Source organism: Dermochelys coriacea, chromosome 20 (assembly GCF_009764565.3).
Source record: "Dermochelys coriacea isolate rDerCor1 chromosome 20, rDerCor1.pri.v4, whole genome shotgun sequence".
In the NCBI taxonomy this organism is placed as follows: Eukaryota; Metazoa; Chordata; order Testudines; family Dermochelyidae; genus Dermochelys; species Dermochelys coriacea.
Window position 1 is genome coordinate 13,227,384 of NC_050087.2, and position 11,465 is coordinate 13,238,848.

Here is an 11,465-nt window from a genome sequence, read left to right on the forward strand (position 1 = left end):
TTTCAATACGGCGAAATGTAAATGTATGCATCTGGGACCAAAGAATGCAGGCTGTATTTATAAGATGGAGGATTCTATCCTGGGAAGCAGTGACTCTGAAAATTTTTTGGATAGTGGATAATCAGCTGAACATGAGCTCCCAGTGTGACGCTGTGGCCAAAAGAACTAATGTGATCCTGGGATGCATAAACAATGGAAATTCGAATAAAAGTAGGTTATTTTACCTCTGTATTTGGCACTGGCACTGCGGGAAGATTGTGTCCAGTTCTGGTACCAAAATTCAGGAAGGATGTTGATGAATTGGAGGGTTCAGAGAAGAGCCATGCGAATGATTAAAGGATTAGAAAACCTGCCTTATAATGATAGACTCAAAGAGCTCAGTCTATTTAGCTTGACAAAGAGAAGGTTAGGGGGTGATTTGATTAGTTCTACAGTAAGTATTTACATGGAGAACAGCTATTTGTTAATGGGCTCTCCAATCTAGCAGCAAAAGGTCTAACATGATCCAGTGACTGGAAGTTGAAGGCAGACAAATTCAGACTGGAAATAAGTTGTACATTTTTAACGGCGAGAGTAATTAACCATTGGAACAACTTATCAAGGATCATGGTAGATTCTCCATCACTGAAAAATTTTGAAATCCAAATTGCAAGTGTTTCTAAAAGCTGCTCTAGGGATTATTTGGGGACAGGTCTCCGGCCTGTGTGAACAGTAAATCAGACTAGATGATCACAATGATCCCTTCTGGCCTTAGAATCTATGAATCCACGCACGCACATATGCAGTGCAATGAGTGCTCCTTATTCCTCTCCCTCACACAACTTGGGATGTGCCCTGCCCCTCCGGTACCTCTTACCCAAATGGAAAAAATGATGCAATATCAAATGAATTGTCCCAGCTCAGAGCTCCCTGGTGCCTCCCAGAAGAGCTCGTTCTCTCAGGCCAAGATCCCTTTGATCCCTGTTGGCTGTGTATTTATAATCCATCAAGAGGATGGGAATGAAGTGTAGGGGCCAGAATGAGGGGACACATGGACCCCCACTCTTGGCTAAAGTCAGATCCACTCCCTAGGGGAGAGAAATTGACTCCAGCTTGTAGGTGACTCTGCTGGGTTTTCCTAGCAGGGACGCTGGGGTTGGCTCCCTCTGCCAAGGACCCTGAGGATCAGAGGGAATGTGGTGAAGACTCCAGTGGCTTCTAAGAACTTGGCTGCTCCCCAACTCTGGACACAGAGCCATTCCTACGTGGTGCTTTGTAGGGTACTTGGCTGGTCACTGGCCATGAAGCATGGGGATGGGGGTAAGGGGGTGTACCTGTGTACGTCAGGAAGGGGGCAGGAAGCAACACAGGAGAGGCAGAGAGAAAGCATGAACACAGCAGAAATGCCCCAGAAGGCTGCAGGGCTCTCCCCTGCTCTCCTCTACCCACCAGGACACAGAAGCCACTTAAGTCACTTCAACAGTCACTGAATCCCACCATTGTGGGAGCATTCCCCCAAGCCTTTTGTCCAGTCAGATGGTCTAAAACCATGCTGGAAACCCTTGGCATGTTGGTTTCCCTTCTGGAATCCTGCTGCTGGTCCAGTCAGGGGTTGGTGCCGGTGCTGGGCTAAGCCTAGGTGCTACGGCTACTGCAGTCACAGCACCCATAGACCTAGAGACACAGCAGTGGCCATGCTGTAAGTCTTTTCTTCCACGGTACACGTGCCCTGCGAGGACCCGGCTTGGGGCAGAGAGGCAGACACAGCTGTACCACACACCACTGCCCACCGAACCGAGCAGGCTAAGGTGAGAGCAAGAGGCCGCGCCACTTGTCAAGGGAGGAAGCCGTTGCCAGTTAGGAGAGCCTTCCTGTCACTAAACCCACTGCCCCTTCCCCAGCTCTCCTTCCATCTCCCATGGGTCACAAAGCAGCTGAGGTATCTCTGATGCCCAGTGCAGGAGGCTTTGCTGAAAACCCCAGCTGGGGCCCCAGACAGTTAGGAAAACTTGCTCACAGTGATGGTTTCTTACGGCCCAAATGCTAGGAGACAGCTTCGAGACAGGCAGTCTGTTCCATGCCTGCACTTCAGCCTTAGGTTGGCTGGTGCTGCCAGGGTTGGTGCTGCCAGCCACTCAATGCACCTGGGCAAGGCTTAGGCTGAAGTTGCCCATGAATCAGATTACACAGGTAGTTGCAAACCCAAGGGCAGAGAGAAAATGGAGCCAGGTAGTGAAGAGCACTGCACAGGTGCAGATCCAGGTCTGGACCCAGCACAGCCAACTGAGGAAAACCACAGCTAGTGTAAATTGTCATAGCTCCACTGAAGTCAAGGAAGCACTGATAATTAACAGCAGTCGAGGCTCTACACCTTGACATACTTAGACAATACTTAGTCCTGCCATGAGTCGACTAGGCCAGCGCTTCTCAAGCTATCTGATGAGGGGGACAGGCAATATATTTTCCCAATGTGCGCAGACCGGCAGTCGCTGGCTCGCGGACCAGCATCGGTCCGCAGACCACCACTTTGAGTAGCACTGGACTAGATAACCTCTCAAGGTCCCTTCCAGTCCTGTGATTCTATATTTAACATACACCCTGCAGAGCTCGTACTGTAGAAAGCAAAAGACGTAGAAGAATAGAACACAAAGAAATTCTGTTCTAATATTTCTGCAGCAATAAGAGTGAAACATTGGTACAGAAGGAATCTGCTGTCGACAGACCCCTCTCTGCTACCTCCTGTGGCCTAGTGAGCTTGTTAAAAGTGCAGAGAAATGCAGCACCGTGGTGATGGGCAGCCTTGTAAAAACAGCAAGGTAGACAGACAGGTCTGGACCCACAGGACACTGCTTGTCTGCCTGGAGAGCTCTGCTTTGGCCCAGCCAGAGGAAAAGGCCCTTACTAATGTATGATTGTCAGTGAAGGTTAGAGTCATGCAAAGAAAAATCCCCCAGCCACAGGGAAAGGCAAGGCATTTTTTTCCTCACTTGGAATTTGAAGCACAAGTGAAAGTGAGCTTCCTGGGTGGATATGTTCATGGATCCTCTGGGGCAGTGGGGGCTTAGCAGAATCCTCCGTAGGAGCCAGGCCAGGCCAGATTGGGCCTGCAGAGTCACATAAACACCCAGCACAGCTGGGGAAATTACAGAAGAGAGAATCCTTTTTGTTGCTTTAAAGCCGAATGGTAGGGCAGAACTGAAAACAACACAGGCTTGACGCTAGAGTCCCAGCTGGACTTTCCACTCTTCTTCCCCCGTGGCTGCCCGATTAACCCCATACCAGATGCCCTCTCTCACATGGGGAAGAGCATGTGGAAAATTTAACTTTAATACTTTAGAACAAAAGGTATGAGGGGCTCTCACTTCCAGCAGTGTAACCCTGATGGATTACCCCTGAATAGCATTACACTGTTGCCACACACTTACCTTTCTTTCATAGAATATCAGGGCTAGAAGGGACCTCAGGAAGTCATCTGGACCAATCCCCAATTTTTGCCCCGATCCCTAAATGGCCCCCTCAAGGATTGAACTCACAATCCTGGGTTTAGCAGGCCAATGCTCAAACCACTGAGCTATCCCTCCCCTCTTTCTTTCTTTCTTTCTTTCTTTCTTTCTTTCTTTCTTTCTATTATAATTTTGATGTACCCAACCAGATCAATCAGATAGGATTCCTTTTCCCTGATCCATAGCACGATTTTCATTGGCAGGATCTCACTGCCTTTTCCTGAGTCCATGACATTGTCCCAGATTGGCTGCCCAAACAGGCATGGGTCTGGAGGAGGAAGCCTTTCGTAACAATTAGGCTGAGCTTACCTTCCCCTTTGTTGCCTGATGCTTTAGCATTATGTTGTAGGACCTAGTTTTAAAATAGGGGGAAAGGAAATAACTATCCTACAGAGCGGACTCTGATCAAGGGTACCAGTCTTCAAAAGGCAAGTGCTGAATTCCACCAGCGGCTTTTCAGATTGGAGAACTGTGTAAGGGCATTGTAAAAATACAGTGAATCCAGGGAGCCAATTTAAAGTCAGTCAAATGATATCACCCTTAACAGCTCCAGAAATTTTTTCCCTGGAGATTTTAAATTATAGCCTCATTTTCTCCCCATTCGTCAGGAAAAGGAACAAGGCATCAGTTTTAACGTGCTCAAGATTGTATTTTTTTCCCTGAAAATTGCGAGCTTGGTGGATTTCAAACATTAACTTTTCTTGCACAGGGGCTCCCTCCCTTCCCTCCTCGCCCTCAATGATGTCTCCTGCTTCACAAGGATATATGCACACTCAGCTGTTCCAGCGGCCTTTGATATTTAATAGGCAAGGTTCCAACGGAGACAAGTATGCTGCAAACTCAGTAGGCATTAGCTGCTTTGCATTATGAAATGACAGCCCCATTGCAAATGCTGCATTCACTAACGGACTGGGGAGATAGATACAGCCTTTGTAACTAAAGAGCATTTATCTGAGTGCTGCTGCTTCTTCCTTTTGCCCTCTACCTTGCAAGTTCCACTGCCCATTATTTCCCTGCCTAACTTGGAGCTGTCAATTGGTATCATTGTAGCAGAAATGCACAGTACAAACAATTATCCATTTTGGAGACCAGTGTATCACAAAAAGACCAGGGTTTCTAGCAAGCATTTTGGAGCCATCTGGGCTGAATATGAAACAAGACTATTAAGGACACCAAGGACACTGGGGGGATATTTACAAGAGTTATTTCACTGAAGGGGCTTTCACTCATTGGTTTATCATAGGAATGAAACCCCTGCCAAACACAGACTAACTTAACTACATGCACACGCAGTCACAGAAACAGACACAGACTTGCACATCTTAGCAAGCCCGACACTCACATTCACACTGACACGTGGCTCAGCATTTGCAAAAATCACAGGTTTCAGAGTAGCAGCCGTGTTAGTCTGTATTCGCAAAAAGAAAAGGAGTACTTGTGGCACCTTAGAGACTAACAAATTTATTAGAGCATAAGCTTTCGTGAGCTACAGCTCACTTCATCGGATGCATTCGATGAAGTGAGCTGTAGCTCACGAAAGCTTATGCTCTAATAAATTTGTTAGTCTCTAAGGTGCCACAAGTACTCCTTTTCCATTTGCAAAAAGTGGCTATTGATGCCAGGGACTTTCATTCTCAGATTCCCACTGAGGCACACAGCATGGGAAAGCGCACCATCTCTAGAGACAATCCAAAGCACGCAGGGCACTAGCGGCTTGATCCAAAGCCCAGTGCAGTCATAAAGTGTCTTTGCATTGACTCAAATGGCCTTTCGCTCAAGCCGTAGATGACTGAGACTGAGTTAGCTTTCTGTGAACCCAACACCACTAATAAATATTCTGCTACACTGTTCAGAGGAGCAATAACAGATCTGTCCATCTTAACTTCATAGGAACCAAACTTGCCTTCTGACTTCTCTGTCTGAGTGTTAACTGCTGCCTCCAGCAGCCACACTTACTGCTGGACCATCCTCCCCCTGGTGTTACATTAGCACTGACTTCACTGGCATTGCACAGTAAATCAGTGCTAATTAGTTAAAGACCCTCTAAAGGACACTTAAAGAAACACGGTCATCTTAAAAGCCTCATCCTGCCATCTGACTGTATTTCACCCACTGTATTTTCGTGGGCACCACACCTCACAATGACAGGCACAACCCTCTGGTTTTCAGCTTGTTTACCACGTCCATTGAGCAGCATTCTGTGCAGAGGCAGGCTGTTCCCATGCTTCCCCGTTTGTTTGAGTGCCTCACAGGGACACGACCGAGACAAACATCTTTAAACAGCAAGGAAACACCACTGTAAAATAACAAAAATTGGTCTGAGGTGAAGGGCAGGTGCCAGGGTATGTGTGTGTGTGTGTGCGCGCATGCACACACATATGTGAGTGAACAGCTCAGAGCAGGGGCTGAGGGGTAGACATGAAGCCTGAAAATACTTTTAACTTCTCGTTTGGTCTGTTTAGATTTTACAACAATGGTTGCTTTACAGTGTGTGACCCAAGGAGGTTTCTCATTCCATGAATCCTGATTAAAAGCCCAATAGTGATTACATCTGCTGCCTGAGCAGGCAGTGAAGCCATGACCCTGCTGCGGTGGAAGGAACTGGCGCAGGACTAAGAGCAAATATAGTGCTGTGGTGATTTGCAAGACCCCAATGCATGGGAGGGGTGATAAATCCCCATTGTAATCCCTCCAACTGCACTGCTACCCAGAGCAAACAGAGGAGGGCCCTACAGAAATGGAGCCAAGCAGCACCCAGACACTGGGCAAGTACAACGCAGAGACTGGCAGTGATTGAGGTCAGGGATGGAGCTCAGGGGATTTCACCAGCAAAAGGGAGCAGCAAGCTTTTGGGCATCACACTGGAACAGACCAACAAATACTCAATTAAATAATAAATGTTCAGAAGTGGCCTGTGACTCTTGGTGCCAAGTTTTCACAGGTGAAACAGCCCGTCATGAGACACCTCGCCCCAGGGTTTCAAAAAGAGCAGTTTAAATGGGTGCCAAAGGCCACAGTTCAGGTGCTGTTTCTGAGCCGCTTGGCCCTTATGATTTACAGAGTGACTGGCACCTCCAGGTGAGGCCGTGAGGAGCCGTGGTGCTCAGTAACTCTGAATGGTGTCTCAAGTTGGGCCCCAAAATTGATTTCAATGGGAGTGCAGCAGCGAACCTGCTTAGATGTTTTTGTAGAGCCCATGAGGTGCCAATCGGCTTCTTTGGGCCCCGAAAGACCTTTGAAATTCTGGCCCTAACAGCCAAAACCATTAAGTGATGAATGGTCGCAGTAGCAATGACTGAGAACCCAGCCGGTGCAGAGATAACCGGTCAGAAGGGTGCTTTATGGAACGCCAGAGAGTTCCAGTTACCGCTGCATAAACCCTAGATTACTGATGTCCCTTCCCAGGAATCACCCGGGAAAGTAAAACTCTGACTCCAACTCCTGCCTTTGGGGAGCCCAGTCCAGGATCAGATGAAACTGACAATGTGGGGTGTGGGGGAACAACACGGGACTTGACCTTCCAGTGGGTCAAGAGAGAAAGGAGCCTTGGGCGTCAGGCTTCCCCATCTCCTGGCATAGCCAAGCGGGTGAGCAAGCCATGGGTCATTAAACAGAGGCCATACTTCCAGCTCCCCGCTAGTCCCTCCAGAACTGAGCTCTTCCCTTTCACCTCACATTTTAGATCACTCTGTGTACAAAGTCTGTTGTCTGAGGAAGGATAATTGCTTGACAGTGGTGTGTGGGTTTCATACACACTGGAGCAGGCACAGATTCCATTATGCGGATCTGATACCTTGATGTTTGTTTAATAAAAAGGGTCTGTAGCTTCATATTTAAATTGAAAACAGTGAAGGGCCTGATCCCACCCACACTCACCTTTATGGGTCTGATTCTGAGCTAACTACTCCATTGAATTCAATGGATTTACTCCTGATTGAAAGTGGCACATTGAGAGGGGAATCCAGCCCTCAAGACATGTATTTGAGTAAGGAGACGTGCAGGATCGGGTTCTAATAAAAGAATTAATATCTAGAAATAAAAATCAAAGGAGAAGGGTCTTTTGCATGATGAGGAAGTTTGGTTGCATCTCCCAGGGTGAGCAGAAATAACACTGACATGTTCCTCCTAAGCTTAGCCTCTTCTTTTTTTAGACCAGTGTGTGCCATAGGATCCAGACTGACACAAGCAGGAGCGGCCAGTTGCTGATTAACTAGGTGTTCCACTCTCCTGTCTGTCGGTATCCAAGGAAAGCCAGACATATTGATCCCAGCATGAGGGCCACAGCAATGAGAGCGGGAGTCCAGGAAAGAGGACCTGCTCTGATCCACGGGGATGGAGCAGGAAGGTGGCTTTATGGCACCCAGAGCAGGACATAGAGCTGCAGTGAGCTGGATGCGCGTCCATTTGGGGGATTGGAAAAAGGGACCGGTCATTTCTATGGATAATGAGAATGTCCAGAGCTCCTGTCATTAATGCTACCCAGCATCTGGAAAGGGCTTTGGGGCTTCAGCCGATAGCTAATTATTAGAGACCACATCTGCTACTGCAGGATTCTTACACCTTCCTCAGAAGCACCTAGGGGTGCTTGGCACATCAGAGTCAGGACACTGGGCTAGATGGACTTTGGGCTGAATCTAGTCTGGCAATGCCCATGGCCCTGTGTTTATATCCTAGGAGATGATTGCTGCTGCCCTTCCCAGACAACTGCAGCTGGAGCTTTGCATGAGGAAGGCCAGAAGTTGGCTTTAATTATTATTACTATTTCTCAGTTATCTCGGATGTCCAGGAATGGCAAGGGGTTGGGATGGGTCTGTGGATGCAATGCTGTCACTCCCCCTTGCCCTGGCGTCCCCACATCCCTTTGCCCATTTCACGGGACTCTCTGTGAGTCCCGTGCAGCAGCTTCTGGCTGCCAGAAATAAGTAAACCACGGATAGGTCTTTTCTTTCCTCTGTCAGTGGCTGAGAGGAGCAGAGCCAGTGGCAGAGCCTGAAGCCCAGAGAATGCTTGGATGGCATTTGCATGAGGCTTGAATGCATATAATATCCAGACTCAGTGCAATGTTTGCAGCAATATGTGCATGAAACTCCGTGTCTCCCGCATCCTCCCTAGAGTACCTAATTCCTGGCATACTACAGCTGGGCTGAGCTCCCATCAGATCAGAGGAAGTTACTGTTCTCTACCCTTTTAAACAGTGCTCCAGGAGAGTAACAGGGCAGCCTTTTCCCTGATTTACACCAGTGCAATGAGATCAGAATCAGGCACTGCATCTTACAAGAATGCTGCATTGGGGTGATCAGTGCAGTAGCTGGGCCTGATTCGGCTCTCTCTTACACTGGTGTATTGATTTCAGTAGAGCTGCTCTTGATTTAAACCACACTCTTGGGCTACAATCAGAGGATAAATCTGATTTTAAACCCTTGTTTTAAACCTTTCATTAACCGAAACAACCCCACATTGTTGCTAGTAAATTAAATCAGTCTCTCTAGGCTCTGCTGCTTAGATCCCCCCAAGGTCCCATTAACGTGAGTGGCGGCTTGGCAATGAAAGCTATCCTGTTAACTTGGGGGTCAGCTACCTCTCCTGAGCACCGGGCTTGTCGCACGTCTGGGGTTTGTTCAAAAACACTGCACATGGCGGGGTGGGGGGAGAGATGACATTTATTTTCCCTGGAGAAGCTACAAATACAGCTGGGGAGGTGCCCAGAGAAGGCAGGAGGGAGGGATGCAAAGACAATGCCCTCAGTGGAGCTGGGCAGCAGGAAGCTTGCTATACATACCTGTTGGCTGGATCCTGCAGGCTCAGTGAGATGCTGACATGGACCAAGCCCCTTCCATCCTCCAGACAGAGAAGGCGTAGCTGAGCCTCTCATGGGCCAGGTAGTTGCAGCTGGTGATCTTGTGGTCCAGCTCATCACTCTGCAGCACCTGGTACAAGAAGTCTATGTAGCGGGCGGCCAGCTTGAGGGTCTGGATCTTGCTGAGCTTGTCGGAGGGCAGCGTGGGGATGATCTTCCGCAACTCGGCAAAGGCATCGTTGAGTGACTGGGTGCGCTGCCTCTCCCGCACATTGGCGATCACCCGCTGAGTGTGCACGTCCTCGAAGGACTGGGGAACGGGGCTGCGTTTGCTGCGCTTGCCCTGCGGGGAATGCGAGCCACAATCCTCCATGGGCTTGCCCAGCTGGCCGCGCTTGCGGAGGCATTTCTTGTGAAGCCGCTCGCCCTCCTCCTCACTAGTGACCAGGCTGCCTTCGGGGGAGTCCTGGCACATGCTTTCCTCTTTCATCTTCTCAGATCCCTGGATCCCCTTCAGTCCAGGAGTCTCTCCCACTTGGCAGGCACTGGGGCCTTGGACCTCACAGGATGGAGGGCCTGCAAAGGCCACAGTGCATCTGGAGAGGCAGCCTGGAAAGCAGACAAAGCCAGCTCAGGGAATGCAGCCCTGACGTGTCCACTGGCCAGACTTCCCAAACTTCCTCAAGGCTCGGAGCCTCCCCAACCTTCAAGGAGCTGGGTGGTTTTTTGGGTTTTTTGTTTTTTTGGGGGGAGGGCTAAGGAGAGGAGGGACATTTGAATAATTTTGTGGATGTCCTTTGCTGATAGGGCAGGGAGGGCTGGGGGAGGGGCCAAGCACAGACCAATACAACAGTGCAAGGTAATGCAAACATCAGTGGAGCTTATGGGTTCCAGATTTCCTTCCTCCCTTCCCCCGCAACACACCCCAAGCCCTTAGGCACAGATGCTCCTGCCTGCTGCCCGGATGTCAGAGGAAGTTCCTTTTGCTAACCTGAGCAACAGGAACTGCAGTGAAGAAGTTTCTTAACAGCCCTCCCCGCCTCCCTGCCCCCCGCCGCTCAGCCCATTACAGTTAGTCACAAGCATTTATTTCTATGTCTGATCCCTGATTTTTAATTATTATCTATTATCTGTGACTGAGTCAGCTGGAAATGTGGACAGACATTCTGTGAGATGGCATGTTTTGGACAGAGCAAGACGGTACATTCACTGGATCCAAGAGAAGATGCAATAGCTCAGGCCATACTCTTTTTAAGAAGCAGGGGAATTCTGAACAACCTGCATGAAGCTGGAGTTGCATCTATCTATCTATCTATCTATCTATCTATCTATCTATCTATCTATCTATCTACTGATATGGCCCTCATCACCATAGTATGCAAGCAGAGACAGATAAGCCCCAGCCCTCTCCTGAAAGCAGTGTTAACAAAACAGTTGACAAAAAACAATAAACTAAAAAAATCCAAAAGCATTAAAATCATGAAACTAAGCAGAGGTGTGTCGCACATTACCACTCAGTCAATCCTGCATCTGGAGCAGCTAGCACGGACCCCTTTGTATGCACAGAAACTCATTGGACTCTTCGCCTACTTAAGTGCTGCCTACCCTTAGGGGTGAATGTCACCCAGGGAGAGGGCTTTGTCCAATGCCTATTTATTATAGATGAAGTATAACAATACAGAATAATAGAGACATTTGCTAGTATACATTCAACCACCAACCTTTGAATCTGTTAACTTCATAGTTAATGGCCTCATCCCTTGAATTCCACCCTAAGAAAGACTAATGACTGTACTTCTGCCGGCACAAGAGAAAATATGTATTACATGAGTGCTGTAGAAAGAAAGGACCTTTTCCTCTCAAAAGTTTAGGGGAATTTTTTCCAGAACACCTAAGTGACTTAAGAGATTTAGTCCTATTGACTTGCAATAACACTTAGGGTCCCATGTGCCTATGTCACTTTCAAAAATGGAACATAGGATCCTCAGTGATTTGGGTCCTTTTAAAATGTTTACCCCAAAGTCAATAAAGAAAAACTGGCCCATTCTGAGAATAAAATTGGTGTAAGAAAACAAAGAGAGATGTGCAACATGGGAGGTCGTAGAAAGGAAACTGTCTATTATTTCAGAAGTAGTATATGATTGTATTATAAGTGCTCATATACTACAGTGACGAGGGTCATATAA

At 48.1% G+C, this 11,465-nt stretch overlaps 1 protein-coding gene across 1 annotated transcript; it reads right to left on the minus strand.

Annotated features, from left to right (window-relative positions):
* Positions 1 to 9,283: 9,283 nt before the first annotated feature.
* LOC119845970 (twist-related protein 2-like) lies at positions 9,284 to 9,784 on the minus strand. The gene has a single exon (XM_038378994.2). It carries the CDS (start codon positions 9,767 to 9,769, stop codon positions 9,284 to 9,286), a length of 486 nt encoding a protein of 161 aa, XP_038234922.1. The 5' UTR covers positions 9,770 to 9,784.
* Positions 9,785 to 11,465: the final 1,681 nt, after the last annotated feature.

What these genes read in the sequence shown, in the direction of transcription:
- LOC119845970 (XM_038378994.2), bottom strand. Translation starts at nt 9,769, where the DNA reads ATGAAAGAGGAAAGCATGTGCCAGGACTCCCCCGAAGGCAGCCTGGTC.